The sequence below is a fragment of the Bufo bufo genome, chromosome 7 (assembly GCF_905171765.1).
Source record: "Bufo bufo chromosome 7, aBufBuf1.1, whole genome shotgun sequence".
In the NCBI taxonomy this organism is placed as follows: domain Eukaryota; kingdom Metazoa; phylum Chordata; class Amphibia; order Anura; family Bufonidae; genus Bufo; species Bufo bufo.
The window spans coordinates 222,198,816-222,216,809 of record NC_053395.1 but is presented as its reverse complement, the minus strand read 5'-3'; the positions used below and the strand labels follow the sequence as shown (position 1 = coordinate 222,216,809).

At 44.1% G+C, this 17,994-nt stretch overlaps 1 protein-coding gene across 1 annotated transcript in view; it reads right to left on the bottom strand.

Annotated features, from left to right (window-relative positions):
* Positions 1–407: 407 nt before the first annotated feature.
* Positions 408–17,994, bottom strand: part of LOC121008254 (sterol 26-hydroxylase, mitochondrial-like) — a 29,220-nt gene continuing 11,633 nt past the window's right edge. Inside the window, exons 4-9 of the mRNA XM_040440687.1 lie at positions 15,488–15,685; positions 11,312–11,475; positions 8,336–8,502; positions 5,415–5,496; positions 1,707–1,907; positions 408–621 (exon numbers count right to left, since the gene is read on the bottom strand). Coding sequence (XP_040296621.1) covers positions 499–621; positions 1,707–1,907; positions 5,415–5,496; positions 8,336–8,502; positions 11,312–11,475; positions 15,488–15,685 — 935 coding nt within the window. The 3' untranslated portion in view covers positions 408–498. The remainder of the gene's footprint in view (positions 622–1,706; positions 1,908–5,414; positions 5,497–8,335; positions 8,503–11,311; positions 11,476–15,487; positions 15,686–17,994) is intronic.

Here is a 17,994-nt window from a genome sequence, read left to right as displayed (position 1 = left end):
ATAATTTCCACCTGTTGTGTATCCCATTTGCACAACAGCATGTGAAATTGATTGTCACTCAGTGTTGCTTCCTAAGTGGACAGTTTGATTTCACAGAAGTGTGATTGACTTGGAGTTACATTGTGTTGTTTAAGTGTTCCCTTTATTTTTTTGAGCAGTGTAGTTTGTGAAATGTATGAACCGGACGATTCAAGAGAGACTTTGGTCAAGAAGCGACTTATAGTAGATATCAGTTCAATTTTGGACGGGCCGTGTGTGTTCCCTCCTCATGTAACTTGTGATACGTTTTCATCTATGTGCAACAACTATATTCTCGCAAATGATTTTTATTGGCAATTGTAACAGTTAAAAACTTTACTTATATGTTGCATGTTTTGAAACCAATAAAGAGAAACAGAATGTTAAGATACAAAGTTTTCTTCTCTTGCAGTGTTTGAAAATATATGACTACTACTCCCATTGTCTGCATGGTAAATCCTATTGACAGCCTCACTCACATCAAAGAGCCTTTCTTTCCAGAAACTGAAGATTTATAGGTTTATTTGGAGTCAGGACAACTCTTGCCATAGGTGTGACGTTTCCACCTTGAGGATCTGGATGGATCTCATACTTCTTAATAACCTGAGGATAAAATGACATGAAGACATCATATACAGGTATGGGGGGCTATGAAGGGATGGATATATAGTAAAACAAATCTGTGCAACTGCATAAAAAAAAGGCTGCACTGAGTTTCCTCACTGCTTTCTAGATCTTTGCTTGCTGTCACAGAATGGAAACTTATTCCAGACTGAAAGTTTTTACCTTTACTGATACACTGTAACAAAGAAATCAATTTAAGGATATCTATCATTTCCACAAACTGTTGACCAGTTATAGAGATATATCAGAATTTTTAATTGGTGGAGGTCCAGGTGACGCCACCGCACTAAGCTGCCCCATGAGTTTATCAATCAATGTCGAAGGTTTGTGAAAAAGGTGCCTTTTAAACAGAAAGTATCAGGTGTCCAAGACGGTGCAAAAACAATAGGGTATTCCAGTTATATCAAGTATTTCCTATACACAGTCATTAGAGCACCCCATAACTATTATAACCATTGGAGTCTGAATGCTGGAACCCCCACTGATCATGAGAAGGGGGCCCCGTACTGCACAGGGCCCCCCATTCATCTCCATAGGGCTGCTGGAGATAGTGGAGTACATCATTCAGCTATTTCTTCTCGAAGTTTAATGAAGTGGCAGTGTGCAAGTTCCACCTTCCGCTCCATGCATTTTGGTGGGGCCCCTGTGCTTGTGATCGGTGTGGGTCCCAGCTGTCAGATCCCCGCCAATCTAATAGTTATTCCTTATCCTGTGAATAGGTGACAACTTGATATACGTACCTAGAATATCCCTCCAAGAAAACATGCTTAGGGGAGCCACTGTTATAGATTTTTCTTTATAAACAGCGCCTCACCTGTTCACAGGTTATGTGTGGTATTGCAGCTCAGACCAAATCACTTATATGGAGCTGAGCTGCAGTACCAGACACAACACATAGACAGGGGTGGTGCCGTTTCTGGAAGTAATCGGTGACATTTTTTTAATCCTGGACAAGCCCTATGAGCCACCCGGCTTTGGTAAGATATGGCAGATATGCATATCTCTCTCTTTCTATCTATATATAGGGCCTTCCAAGAATATCCCACTGGAGAACGTGAACTTACCCGGGACAAGGTCAAATGCATCTCCAGTTCGGCGATGCGACGCCCGACACAAGCCCTAATGCCGTAGCCAAATGGGATGTAGCTGAATGGGTTATTCTTCATCTTATGGTCTCGGAACCAGCGCTGAGGGAGGAACTTGTTCGGTTCTGGAAAATTGTTCTCGTCTCGAGATATGGCAAAATGATTCAAGGCAAACATCATCTACAATGGAGAGAAAACAAGATGGGGATCCAGCTAGAAATTCATCAGTGACCTGCGGCACGCCGGCTGCTGTGATACTACAACTCCCACTATGCACACTTCCTTGGCTGTTCTGAGAACTGGGGTCTCTTCTCCAGTGGTCTATATAAACCTACCCCAGAAAAGGGTTCTGGCACCCTGATGTCCTACAAGTGTTGGGAAGGTGGTTGGCACCTAGTATTAAAAAACATGGCTGCTTGCTTCCAGAAACAGCACCACGCCTGTCCATGGGTTGTGTCTGGTATTGTGGATCAGCTCAACTGAAGCGAATGGAGTTGAGCTGCAATTCCACATACAACCTGTGGACAGGTGTGGCGCTGTATATGAGCAGCCATATTCTTCTAATTCTGAATACTGACCCATTTAATGAATGTTCCACATAATGTCCAGACAAACTGCAAAAAATGAATTTTTTTGGGTGGGTCTAATTTAATGTGTTTATTGCGTGCAATATATAATGTGATATTTTATTATTTTCAGATCCAGAGATACTAATTAGGTTTATTTTATTAATGTCTTTAGACGGCTCACTAAGATAATATGGAGAGAGTAGTGCAGAGTCTGAATGTGCCGAGTACACTCACATGTCTGGTGCCACAGACTAAAACAAATCCAGTAACAAATACTGTGAGGTGCTCCAGGCGTAGACCGACCACAATAATCAATTATTACTTATTTATAATACAAATTCATTAGTCAAAAAGGTTATAAAGACGCCCTAAATTAGGGCATTTCAGATACACTCTGGTGTTCCAGATCAATGTACCCCCCCAGGGGTTAATATCCACGCGTGGCTGAGAGACTGAACACTGACACAGAAGTTGGTCAAAGCAATCTCTAACTTTTATTACATGGGATAAGCCGTATATACATCTTCAGAAGAGGGCAGTCCTCTCTGAGGCTAAAACATTGTTCCATTGGTCAAAAAGGAAGAAGAGATAAGAGAAACAGAGATAACACTTCAACATCTGCGCAGTGAATACCACTTTGGAATGTGAACTAATGTAAACATCTAAGTGTTCGCCATTTTGTAATCGCGAACAATCTAACAATAATACTGCATACGTCATATGTGACACTTCAAAGAGGTGCTTCTCTATAGGCAGTGAATAATATATATATCATCAAGCCATGTGATTGGCTTACGCATCTCTACCACACTCTATGGGACACCTGTAGAAAGATGAGAAATCAGACACTTCTCACAGCACAGCACTTTGCCCCCCTCTCTCTCCTCTCCAGCCTTGAAACAAAGAGAGGTGTGGGGGGGAGGCACTTGGAGAAGAAAAAGTTAACTCATTACAGTCCTAGTTATACAAAAAATATTGAATAAAATTCACACATCTTTAACAAAGGCAAATCACACATGATCACTAGTATACTCAATAATCAACCTACATGATTAATGCAATATTAATGGTACATGTGCAACTAGATAAGTGGTAAAGTAATATATAAAAATAATTTTTTTTTTTTAATAAAAACACAATATATAATAGTCCAGATAAAGGCTCCTTTCAGACGAGCGAGTTCCACACTCCAGACTCGCAGCACGAGTATGCGGCAGCTCCCGTCCTGACATCCCAGCACTGACGGGTTGCATAGCATTATATTGATTATTGATGCTGTGTAACTCTTAGGCTGGTTTCACATGGGAATTGTGGGTGCGTTGCGGGAAAAGATGCGGGTACGTTGCGGGAACATGCACGATTTTTCCCCGCGAGTGCAAAGCATTTTAATTCGTTTTTCACACGAGTGAGAAAAATAGGCATGTTTGGTACCCAGACCCAAAACCTGGACTTCTTCACAGAAGTTCGGGTTTGGGTTCAGTATTCTGTAAATTTTATTATTTTCCCTTATAACATGGTTATAAGGGAAAATAATAGCATTCTTTAATACAGAATGCTTAGTAGAAGGTCAATTGAGGGTTAAAAAGTAAAAATAAAATTAACTCACCTCCTCCAATTGATTGCGCTGCCTGTCTCCTGTTCATTCTTCAGGACCTGTCAAAGGACCTGTGGTGACATCACTGTGCTCATCACGTGATGATCATGTGATGGACCATGTGATTAGCGCAGTGACGTCACCACAGGTCCTTTTCCTCAAAGAAGAAGAAAGAAGAGATGCCGGCTGCGTGAACAAGTGGATTAAGGTGAGTTAAATAATTTATTTATTTTTTTAACCCCTCCAGCCCTATTGTACTATGCATTCTGTATTAAGAATGCTATTATTTTCCTTTATAAAAATATTATAAGGGAAAATAATGAAGATTGGGTCCCCATCCCAATCGTCCCCTAGCAACCGTGCGTGAAAATCACACCGCATCTGCACTTGTTTGCGATTTTCACGCAGCCCCATTCACTTCTATGAGGCCTGCGTTACGGTAAAAACAGAACTGTAAGCATTACATAGCATCATAAATCAATATAATGCTATGCGACCCGTCAGTGCTGGGAGGTCAGGCCGGGAGCTGCCGCATACTCACGCTGTGAGTCTGATGAGTGGAACTCGCTCGTCTGAAAGGGGCCAAAGTATAAGGGCTCATGCACACAATCGTATGTATTTTGCGGTCTGCAAAACAAGGATCCGCAAAAAATACGGATGACGTCTGTATGCATTCCGTATTTTGCGGAACAGAACAGCTGACCCCTAATAGAACAATACTATACTTATATTGGTGTATGCTACTGTCCAGAGCTTCCATCTGATAACACTGCTGGTGTATATTATACAGGTTTTACTATATTATACTTTATCTGCACTGGACTATTATATATTGTGTTTTTATTAATTTGTTTTATTTTTATATATTACTTTATCACTTATCCATTTGCACATGTACCATTAATATTGCATTAATCATGTAGGTTGATTATTGAGTATACTAGTGATCATGTGTGATTTGCCTTTTTGACTAATGAATTTTTATTATTAATAAATAATAATTGATTTCTATTATTGTGGTCGGTCTATGGCTGGAGCACCACAGTTTTTGATATGCTTATTTTATGGTTTTCTTTTATGATAAATGGAATTTTTTATATTTTTTTTATAATTGGGTATTAAAAAAACTTTAATAAACAGTTTCTTTGTTTTCAGCCCTCCAAGGGTGTTTGAACCCGCGATTGTACAATACCCTTCAATACCTCTGTACTGCAGTGTAGTGTGATTTTTCCCATATCCTATTACACCTTGGTCACTACTGAGAGATTACTCCGATCCCAGCCTTTGCAGGCGAGTGTCAGTCGTATGGCACATGCTGCACCTGTCGCCGGGTACGGAGGGCGCTCAGTTAGTGAGCCCACTCCATACTTTCCCTGGCGATCCTATGACATACAGTTATGTCATAGGTCGTTAAGGGATTAATATCCATTCCAATCATGAGACCAGAGCAAGGGCACCAGGAGGCTTTGTGCAGTGTCGAAAACCTCCGTGAGATAAGCATGATCTGTCCCTTTAAGAACTTACGTCTTTGGGGAACCAAAAGTCTCTGATGATGATCTCCTTCTCGACAGCGACTCTGGAATTAAGCGGCACCACAGGATACATCCTTAATGAGAGAGGTCACACTGTCACCCTACAGCCGGAGATAAGTGACATATCTATAGGGCCTTTCATGCGGCAAAAGTGGTTATCCCACAAAAAGTATTACTATGCAATAAACCGGGTATTTCAAATAAAGTATTATTGCACTATAAAAACAATAAAAATGTTCAGTTGTTTTTTACATACAGTACAGACCAAAAGTTTGGACACACCTTCTCATTCAAAGAGTTTTCTTTATTTTCATGACTATGAAGGCATCAAAACTATGAATTAACACATGTGGAATTATATACATAACAAACAAGTGTGAAACAACTGAAAATATGTCATATTCTAGGTTCTTCAAAGTAGCCACCTTTTGCTTTGATTACTGCTTTGCACACTCTTGGCATTCTCTTGATGAGCTTCAAGAGGTAGTCCCCTGAAATGGTCTTCCAACAGTCTTGAAGGAGTTCCCAGAGATGCTTAGCACTTGTTGGCCCTTTTGCCTTCACTCTGCGGTCCAGCTCACCCCAAACCATCTCGATTGGGTTCAGGTCCGGTGACTGTGGAGGCCAGGTCATCTGGCGCAGCACCCCATCACTCTCCTTCATGGTCAAATAGCCCTTACTTTCAACGTTTTCCCAATTTTTCGGCTGACTGACTGACCTTCATTTCTTAAAGTAATGATGGCCACTCGTTTTTCTTTACTTAGCTGCTTTTTTCTTGCCATAATACAAATTCTAACAGTCTATTCAGTAGGACTATCAGCTGTGTATCCACCTGACTTCTCCTCAACGCAACTGATGGTCCCAACCCCATTTATAAGGCAAGAAATCCCACTTATTAAACCTGACAGGGCACACCTGTGAAGTGAAAACCATTTCAGGGGACTACCTCTTGAAGCTCATCAAGAGAATGCCAAGAGTGTGCAAAGCAGTAATCAAAGCAAAAGGTGGCTACTTTGAAGAACCTAGAATATGACATATTTTCAGTTGTTTCACACTTGTTTGTTATGTATATAATTCCACATGTGTTAATTCATAGTTTTGATGCCTTCAGTGTGAATCTACAATTTTTATAGTCATGAAAATAAAGAAAACTCTTTGAATGAGAAGGTGTGTCCAAACTTTTGGTCTGTACTGTACATACATGCTGTTTATTATCCTGGTCTACCTTATGCTGCATGGACTGACATGCTCCGTAATGTCCCTGCTCCCTTTCCAGCCCCTCAGTTCTACTTCATAGTGAAGGCCCCGGCCCCCCTAATTAATTTCATTCATTCATAGAAATCTATAGCTCCGTCTCTCTAGACCGTAGTGAAGGAACTTTACATACCATTTGTATCCCTCAGGCTATGGGCTCTTTCACTCCAGCGTGTCCCTTGCAGGAATCGCACTGCGTGTGAGAGAGGGATCGTGCGTTCTGGACTTACAGAAGCCTGTCTGACCTTTCTGTAACAGAATCATACTGACATGAAGCTGGACTTACAGAACCGCACGAAGATCCCTCTCTTACACTGAGCGCGATTCCAGCAATGGACACGCTCGTGTGAAAGAGCCTTATATGTGAGGGACTGTTTTCTATGCAGGGGAGAAAGAGGTCAACGAGAGCCAATTGCAATGCATCCTGGGAGATGCAGGCACTTGATTAGCTGCTGCCCACTCACAGAAAGGGAAGAACGTCCCTTAGATAAGTCATTAAAAAGACAAAAAAGGGTAAAAATTACACTGATGCAGTGTTGTTGTTTTTTTGCATTGATATAGTTATTCCTCTTCCACAAGTCAGTGAATCATGGACCGCACTCCACAGAGTTTAATGTGTTTGCTCAAACATCAGTGGTTATCTGGTGACCGTGGGTCAGTGGCAAAACCAGAGAGACATGCAATACTTTGGTCAGTGATGAGGACACGCCCATTGAAGTCTATGGGTCAGTGAAAACCTCTGATAGAACATGGATGGCGTCCATCTTTTGTTAGTGGTTTTCACGGACCGCTGGCAGGAGATGCTCTGGAAATAAATTTTCAGCCTATCAGTGTCCATGGAATACGGATGACAAAGGGAGGGGAAAAAAACGGACACACAAAAAACAAAAACCTCCCCCATATGTGTAGTATTGCTGCGTCCGTAATGACCTGGACTACATAAATATCACGTAAATTATCCCCTGTGGTAAACACCGTAAAAAAATATAATTGAAAAAAATGACAGAATTGCTAATGTATTCTTAGTTGCCACCGAAAAACTAGATAACAAGTGATCAAAAAGTGTAATTTACTCCAAAAGGATACCAATGAAATCTAAGAGTCGTCCAGAAAAAAAAAAAATATAAATAAATAAAAAAATCAAGCCCACACACAAGTCCATAGAAAGAAAAATAAAAAAAGTTATGGGTCTTCAGAAGTGGAAAAGATTTTTTTCCTTTTAAAAAAATGGGTTTTCTTTTGCAAAAGTAGTAAAACGTAAAAAAAAAAACTACACGTATGTATTTGGTACTGACCCAGAGAAGATAGATATTATGTTACTTGTACCAAAAAATTAACGCTGTCAAACTTATAACGTAAAAACGCAGCGGCAGTATTGCTGTTTTTCCCATCTCCCTCCTAGCAAGAGTTAATAAAAGTTAATCAGAAAGTTATGTGTACCGCACAAAGGCGCCATTAAAAACTACAACTTGTCCCACAAAAAACAAGCCCTCATACAGCTATATAGACGGAAAAATAAAAAGTTATAGCTCTTGGAATGCGACAATGAAAAAATGCAGAAAATTGCTTCGTCAGTAAGGCACAAAACAGGCCGGGCACTAAGGGGTTAAAGGAATAACTATAATTGGGGTGGGGGGGTGGGGAATGAATAAAACCAACCGTAGCGTTTCTTTAATGACGGCCTTCAGCAGCGGCATCCTGGCGATATCCTCAGCAGTGGGAACACCTTCTCCTGGGACAATGGAGGTCACCTCCTCATAGAGAGATCCCTGGGTCTCCTGGTCTTTCGCGAGGTGGTAGAGGGCCCAGGACAAGGTGTTTGAAGTCTGAGATGGGGAAATACAGGATATTTGGATGGCGGCCTTCCAATACCAGCAGCGTAAAAATAACCACACTAAGCAGAATGGAATTACAGGTGCCATACATGACATAGTACCGCCATACATGACATAGTACCGCCATACATGACATAGTACCGCCATACATGACATAGTACCGCCATACACTGCAAAAGTAATATACTTTTCTATGACCATCTGATAATCCAGAAGATCTATAATCCAGCACCTACCAGATCCTATTGGTTTGGAATTTGACAGTATTTGTGTGTCAGATTCTACCATCCTGCACCCCCCAACTGATGCGGTCCCTCTTCTAGGTCTTCCCTGTCAGTACACTAGTATACAGCTGTGTTCAGAATAATAGCAGTGTGTTTAAAAAAGTTAATAAAGCTCAAAATCCTTCTAATAACACATTCTATTCCAAATCAAAACATGAAGAAAAATATATCAAATTTGTGTTGTTCCTCTAAAACTAATTTTAAGAAAAGTGAATATTAGACTGTTCAAAATAATAGCAGTGTTTGTATTCTTCTTTACAAACTCAAACATTCACTATATAAACTGATAATGTCTGAAGATGTTGCTTTCTTTTGAATCACTTAAGTAATATTTAGGCCTCATGCACACAACCGTTTTTCGGGTCCGCACCCGAGCCGCAGTTTTTGCGGCTTGGATGCGGACCCATTCACTTCAATGGGGCTGCAAAAGATGCAGACAGCACTCCGTGTGCTGTCCGCATCCGTTGCTCCGTTCCGTTGCCCCGCAAAAAAAATAGAACATGTCCTATTCTTGTCCGTTTTGCGGACAAGAATAGGCATTTCTTCAATGGGCTGACTGTTCCGTAAATTGCGGAAGGCACACGGGCGGCTTTCATTTTTTGCGGATCTGCGATTTGCGGACCGCAAAAAATGGAACGGTCGTGTGCATGAGGCCTTAGTTGTTTAACCGCTGTTTCTGAGACCTGCTGGACGTCTGTGCTGCTCGGAGTCACCACCTTCAGGCCCCTGTGACCAGGTATTCCAGCCCAGGAGGATCGGACCACATTACACAGTTCTTCTCTATTTCTTGGTTTTGCCTCAGAAACTGCATTTTTGATGTCGCCCCACAAGTTTTCTATTGGATGAAGATCCGGGGATTGGGTCGGCCGCTCCATAACGTCAGTCTTGTTGGTCTGGAACCGAGATGTTGCCCGTTTACTGGTGAGTTTGGGGTCGTTGTCTTGTTGGAACACCCATTTCAAGGGCATTTCCTCTACAGCATAAGCAGGGGCGTACATAGAAATCACTGGGCCCCATAGCAAGCATCTGACTCAAGTTCATGCAGTGAGGCAGGTTAATACAAGACGCGCAGGGGGAGGGGGGCGGGGCCGCCGATCAAAGACAAGTGCCGCGGGCCCGCTGCGCCTGCGCCACAGTGTGTGTAGTGTACTACTAGTACTGGCTAAAATAAGCGGAGGGGCCCCCTGTGCTGCGGGCCCCATAGCAACGGCGTGGTCTGCCTATATTGGCGGTACGCCACTGAGCATAAGGCAGCATGACCTCTTCACGTGTTCTGATGGATTCAGACTGATCCATGATCCCTGGTCTGTGATAAATGGGCCCAACACCGTAGTATGAGACACATCCCCATATCATGATGCTTGTCCACCATGCTTTACTGTCTTCACAGTGTACTGCGGCTGAATTCAGTGTTTGGGGGTCGTCTGACAAACTGTCTCCGGCCACTGGACCCAAGCAGAACAATCTTACTTCCATCAGTCCACAGAACGTCTCTTTAGGCCGTCAATGTGCTCTTTGGCAGATTGTAAGCTCTTCAGCTCATGTCTTTTCTTCAGCAGTAGGACTTTGCGGGGGCTTCTTGCAGATCGCTCGGCTTCACATCGGCGTCTTCTCATTGTAACAGGACTCACAGGGAACTTTACACCTTCTGTCATCTTCCTGGAGCTGATTGTTGGCTGAGTCCTTGCCATTTGGGCTATTCTTCTATCCATTCGATTGGTCGTTTTTCGCTTTCTTACACGTCTTTCAGGTTTTTGTTGCCATTTTAAAGCATTTACGATCATTTTAGTTGAACAGCCTATAATTTTCTGCACTTCTTTATATGTTTGCCCCTCTCCAATCAACTTTTTAATCAAGGTACGCTGTTCTTCTGAACAATGTCTGGAACGACCCATTTTCCTCATAATTTCAGAGATAAATGCACTGTAACCGGCAGGTACAACATTTGCTGCCTTACTTCCTTAAATAAGGGCAATAATTGTCACCTGTTTTTCAAAGAATGAATGACCTCACTCATTGAACTCTACACTGCTATTATTTTGAACATGCCCCTTTCAATAAGTGATTCAATTACACAGAATCAGCAGCATGCATGTCATGACTGTTGGGTCTGTTGGATTTCTGTTACTCTACTACACCTGCTAGTAAATTATTTGCCATGTAGAAATATCATTTCTACCAAAAACAGTGATTGATCAGGTTAGTGATGTCTGACTGCTATTATTTTGAACACAACTGTATGTACCCTTGTATGTACCCTTTAGTCTTGTACTGATATAGCTGCTGCTGATACATTTAAATTTTTGTACCATCTTCACTAAACAAATGGACTCTGCATATTGTATATAGGCGCTGCCAGCACTACCACTACCATATGGGCACTGCTACGTCATAGTCTTTTATATTTCAGGGTTATTCTAGCGATGTATGGCGGTGCAACCCCCGACCCCCAGGACACCAGTGCTGGTTCTCTGGTTGCACAGCAAAAAAAAAAGCGCTGATATTTAACTCCTTACTGTGTCGACTCCAGCAAACAGCAGCTCAGCGATGCTGCCATACACCTCCTTCATGGTCAGATTGCCGCTGGACAGCAGGTAGGTCAGGTACTCCCCCTGCACCTCTTCCCCATGATCCAGATTCTCTTGTATCTTCTGCATCTTCTGGTCGATCAGCTTGTTTCCTTGGGAAGTGAAAGGTTAATAAAAAGTGAACATAACATCTCAGTGCTGCGCAGAGTATTTCAGGAGAGGAGTGCACTGGACTTGTGAGGACAGGGGAGGAGGGGACGGAGACAAGTGTGAGGTCACAGACCCAGAGTTACAGAGTGGAAGGAGCAGGGTAACCAGCAGCACAGAGTCTTTCAGGAGCAGAGTATGCTGATCTTGTAGAAGAAGTCACAAACTGATAGTTAGGGCTCATCCACACGACGGCTGGGAAATGGCGGATCTGCAAAACACAGATACCGATCATGTGCATTACGCATTTTGTGGAATGAAACGTCTGGCCCCCGATACACCAGTTCTATCCATGTCCGTGATGCAGACAAGAATAGGACATGTTCTATTTTTTTTTGCGGGGCCGCGGAACTGACATACGGATGTGGACAGTACGCGGTGTGCTTTCCGCATCTTTTGTGGCCCCATTGAAGTGAATGGGTCCACATCCGATCCGCAAAAAATGCTGATCAGATGCAGACATAAAATACATTTGCGTGCATGAGCCCTTACACAATAAAAGTAGCAGAGTTCTTGAGCAGCACAGAGTATTTTAGGAGGGGAACGTGCTGATTCTGAAGGAAGTTGCAGACTATGAGTTAAACAATTGAAAGGGCAGAGTCCCCAGCAGCACAGATTATTTCAGTAGATGAGAAAGACGTTGCACACTGAGAGTTAAGCCTCATTCACACGTCAGTGTTCCACGCATGTGCTCTGTACGTGTTCTCCACGGACAGCACGCATCCCCATTCATTTTAATGTGTGTATTCAGACATCAGTGTTTTAGCACGGTCCGTCTTTTTAGCACGGATACACGCTCTATTTTGTCCGTGTTGCAATCCGTGTTCAGTGTCAGTGTGACGGACTGAACCGTCACTGGGGCTGCTGGAGAAGCCTTAGGGCCAGCCTCCTTCCTACAGACTATGGACCCTGAACTATGGAGACCCCCTCAGACCTTTTGGGGTTACAAGGACCTATGAACCCTGATTTATGTGTGTAATTTATATGCCACATATTTCCTATTGCCCATTAAAAAGGCATGGTGTGGGTTCAGCAACACAAAAAGGGTTAACTCTGCACTGAGACTCCCACTGATTGTGTTAGTGATGGGATTAAGATAGTTGATTATAATAGCACCTGACTCCTATGATACACTCAGGAGATAATCCCATCACATGTGTCTCCTCTTCCCATTCATTCATTATGGAGGGGGTGAAGATATCTGTTTGCATGTTCATTGTTGATTGCGTCATAGACAATGCCAATGTGTTTGTTAATTGCGTCACAGACAATGCCATTGTGTTTGTTGAATAGGGTTAGTTTTGTGTTTAAACTGTACAGGATTGGCTGCTATGTCATGTCCTCAGTATGTCATGTGTATATAAATCAATGCTGTGTGTTCAACAAAGGGTTCCTGTTTTACCCTTCATCATGTTGAGGCTGGTGTTTGGGTAACTGATCGACACTGGGGATTGCTATACGCTGTATACTCCCCTGGCTATACTATTAGCTCTTGTAAGAGCTGTTCCTGTTCCTGGTTCCTGTGGTGGTTTTGGTGTAGAGCGGAGTGCTTGGAGTCCTCTGGAAGCACTAGGAGCATCCATCAACGGAGGTACCCGGTCGGGGTGCTAGGAGATCCATTACATTGGTGGCAGCAGTGGGATGGCGTCCTAGTGCGAGGAGGAGCAGCTCGGAGACACCGTTCGTGGAACATATTGAGGGCAACGCTAGTATCCGTACAGCTCCCCTGGCTACAGCAGAATGGAAACAGCAGTGGAGTACGATGAGGGTGTCATGGATGACCGAGATACAGCCCGTAAAGCCATCTGGTACCAGGCACTGGGTATTGTGGAGTATCTGCGGGACGAGAGACTCCCCGCGGAAGACCACCGGTTGCAGAAGCGAGTAGCCCTGCGGATGCCCTTCCTGGGAGAGCAGCCCCGGGAGGAATGGGTAAAGGAATTGGAACACCTAGCACGGCAGGAGCTGTGGCTGAAAGAAGCCTACCAGGCGCTCTGGTAGTATGGGGCACAGTACCTACCCAGGACAGCTGAGCATGACAAGCTAGAGGGAGAGGAGTTTGATGGTCCTGGCTTGTTATGGGAGACTTTTTCAGAGCTAGAGTTTGGGAGCCCTAAACAAGCCCGGTTCAGGGACCTCTTTGAGTAGCGGGAGAGCAGGTATGACTGGGACGACACTCACAAAATTGAGTAAGACCTGGTCCACCTGGTGACTCGGGAGATGAAGCTGGAACAGGACTACCAGCAGCTGTTCCACTCCAGTGAGAAGGCTCAGCGAGAGAGCAGAGTGTCAGACCCAGGTTCAGAGCCCTTCAGCTGGGAGGATATTGTGGAGGTTTACTGGGAAGACCCGACTGAAGTATCTCCTGCTTCAGTACCAGCTACAGAGGTAGGGAACCCCATATGGCAGGTGGAGATGGGACCGAGATCTCTCCACCGGCACTACAGGGATGCTGGGCAGTCGGCCCAGATCCCCAACGGCAGCCGGAGTTTCAGGGAGTAGGGACAGTTGATCCTGCTCCCCAGCGGCAGTATGTTTTGCAGGGAGAGGAGAGCATCGTCTCCATTCCCCAGCGGCAGTGTACCTTGAAGGGAGAGGAGATAATCGGTCTCCCAAAATGCATGGGGATATGCCTGATCAGTTCTTTTCCGGTATAGAGAGCCTAGGACGGAACTCTATGCCGGAAAAGAAAAACGCTAATGTGAAAGTACCCTAAGATGAAAGTCTTTTCACTGTATTATTTTCCTTTATAACATGGTTATAAGGGATAATAATAGCATTCTTTAATACAGAATGCTTAGTAGAAGGTCAATTGAGGGTTAAAAAATAAAAATAAATTAACTCACCTCCTCCTCTTGATCACGTAGTTGCCAATCGCTTCTTACTTCTTTAATCATGAGCTGCCGGCTAAAGGAATTGTGGTAACGTCACATCACATGGTCCAATCACATGGTCCATCACCTTGGTGCTGGACCATGTAATTGGACCATGTGATGAGCTCAGTGACATCACCACCTCCTTTGACAGGTCCTGAAGAAAGAACAGGAGACCGGCAGCTATGCGATCAATTGGAGGAGGTGAGTTAATTTTATATATTTTTTTTTAACCCTCAATTGACCTTGTACTAAGCATTCTGTATTAAAGAATGCTATTATTTTCCTTTATAACCATGTTATAAGGGAAAATAATGACATCTACACAACACCGAACCCAAACCTGAACTTCAGTGAAGAAGTTCGGGTCTGGGTACCACATTCAGTTTTTCATCACGCGCGTGCAAAACACATTGCACCCGCGCGATAAAAACTAAACAATGGAACCCAATCGCAGTCAAAAATGACTGAAATTGCGTACCTACTTGCGCGGGTTTGCCGCAATGCACTGGGATGCATCCAGACCTAATCCGGACACGCTCGTCTGCAAGGGGCCTAAGGCTACATTCACACGACCGTACTGTCATGCAGATCTGTAAATTGTGGATCTGCAAAACATGGATACCGGCCTGTGTGCGTTCCGCAATTTGCGGACCACACATGGCCGCTGATATCACAGAAAATGCCTATTCTTTTCCATAATTGCGGACAAGAATAGGACATGTTCTATACTTTTTGTGGGGACACGGAACGGAACTACGGATACAGACAGCACACGGTGTGCTGTCCGCATCTTTTCGGCTCCACTGAAATGAATCGGATGCAGACTCATACTTATGGTCATGTGAATGAGCGTTTACACAATAGAAGGTACAGTGTTCCCCAGTAGCACAGAGTGTTTAAGCGGAGGAGTGTGCCGATCGTGTAGGAGGTGTCAGACAGAGTGACATAGTGGGAGGGCAGGGTTCTCACCACAGGCACACTTGTAATACCATATATAACTAGACAGACGGACAGACGGACTGTTGGGGCACATTGCCCCTACGCTGGGGTCGCACTGAACATTTGTTATACTGTTACTCACCAAATGCAAAGATGTTGTCCCAGCTTTCTATGTACCGCTTGTAATAGGGGAGAATATTTTGGGTCCATGCAGGTAAGAATTGGATAATAAGGGTATATTTCAGCATGGTCCCTATAGAGTCAATGAATTTCTTGGTCTCAGGAGGAATGTTCTTCTCCAAGCAGCCGATACGCGTCTCAAACAGAATATACGAAATTCCTAAGATACAATAAAATAAGTTATTTTTATGGAGTTTCATCTCATTAATCACTGTATAAACTGAAATTTCCACAACTTTCTAATAGACTGTGTTCAACTCCTGACTATTTACAAGATCTCTGCTTGCCGTCAGTGAATGAGACCCGTGTTTCCATTCAGAGGCAATGATCCTGTACATAGCCGTCAGGAAAGCAATGGATACAATTGTATCCAGTCTAGACAATGCTCTGTGAGCTGCACATATCTCTCTGGTAGTTCGCTACAATGTATCAGTCTGGAGTCCAGGATGTTTCACAGAGCATTTTCTGGCCTGGATACAATTGTATCCACTTCTCAGCTGAGAGCAGGAGGAGCTGAGCACAGGTTTACTGCCTCTGAATGGAAAGAGATTCATTTACTCAAAACCCCAGCAATCCCTGGCTGCTCTGTGCCCTAGTGGTACTAATGGAATGGATGGAAGCTGTATCAGCTGTCAGGGTCACATGCTGGGGCTAGCAGCTTTATAAGGAATTCAGCGCTCATTTTCCCAGTCACATGATTTTAACAGCTTCATGCTTTCCCCATGTAATAAGAATAGATGCTCCAGAATTGTTATGTCTCTATGTTGTGCCATCCCTTTATTATTCCTGCTAGAAGTTATGAATGAATTGCTAGCAGTCTGCAGTAAGGGCACAGAGGGGTGGTAACAAGTTGGGGGGTGTATCTGCACAGACTATCCAATCAGTGCTGCCATATTCAGACTGTGCAGGGACCCCCCCCCCCCAACTGGGTACCGCCCCTCTGTACCCTTGCGGCAGGGGATTCCAGCAGGCAGTTCCGTCGCAAACGGATGCGGATCCGTCTGACAAATTGCATCAGTCTTTGCTGGATCAGTCTTTGCGGTTGTCATACGGAAAAACGGATCTGGTATTTATTTTTTTCACAGATTTAAATATCGGATCCGTCAATGCGAAAATTTTAATGCCGGTTCTGGCACTGATACATTTCAATGGAAATTAATGCCGGATCCGGCAAGTGTTCAGGATTTTTGGCCGGAGAGGAAAAAATTGCAGCATGCTACAGTATTTTCTCCGGCCAAAAAACGTAAGAGGGACTAAACTGATGCATCCTGAACGGAATGGTCTCCATTCAGAATGCATTAGGATAAAAGTGATCAGTTTTTTCCGGTATTGAGCTCCTAGGACGGAACTCAATACCGGAAAAGAGAAACGCTAGTGTGAAAGTAGCCTTACTGCAGACTGCCAGCAATTAATTCATAACTTCTAGTAGGAATAATAAAGGAACGGCACAACATAGAGAATGTATGAAGCTATTAAAACAGGCCGGTCAGGAGGTCCTCTTGAAACAAAATCTACAAAAGTATCCAGAACAAAATAATTCATGGGTGATCCAACTATCTTTATTGAACAGAACCTGTCAGAAGCATTTTCCCCCAAATCATCGCCACTACCTGACCGCTCTGATTCCCTGCTTTCTGGAGGGGTCCTTTGTTTCCCTTTCGTCCTAACCAGCAGCACAAGTGGGGTATTCGCCCCTGTGAAGCTGGTCAGGACAGGCGGAATTTTTGCTGAATAAAATTCTGCATCATTAGTAATTAATTAGTTAATTTATTCCCCCCTCCTTATATAGGCCGCCCTCCATAGGGCTAGTTGCTTTTTTTCTGTCCTGTGGGTTTGGTCAGACAGGCATGACTCTACCCAGAGTCTCTCCCCCTGTAGTTTTGGGGAGAAATTGCTAATTTCTGCATTTATTCTTATATTTATAAATCTTCTCTTATAGGTCCAGGCAGAGGACGGCTGTCTCCTGCCTGTCAGCCGGGCGTAAGTACAGTAGGTGAACCCGATTTTGTGTCAATCTCGCTGTATTTCTCGGCGAGATTGAGCACATACGAGCCCCATCGCGGGAGCCAGCGCCGAGCTGGCTTGCCGCGATGGAGAGCAAGCGCGTCATAGAAGCGACGGGAGATCCGACTTGGATTCCCGCCAATTCTACACGTGTGCGGCGTTTGTTATGAATCCTGAGGGGGAAGTCCCCGCCGGATTTTAAATAAAAATCCGGCCTGGGTCCCGCCCTCAGGAGCATACCGGGCCCTTAGGTCTGTTATGGGTTGTAAGGAGAGCCCCCCCTACGCCGAAAAAAACGGCGTAGGGGGTCCCCCTACAATCCATACCAGACCCGTATCCAAAGCACGCTACCCGGCCAGCCAGGAAGGGAGTGGGGACGAGCGAGCGCCCCCCCCCCCCCCCCCTCCTGAGCCGTACCAGGCTGCATGCCCTCAACATGGGGGGTTGGGTGCTCTGGGGCAGGGG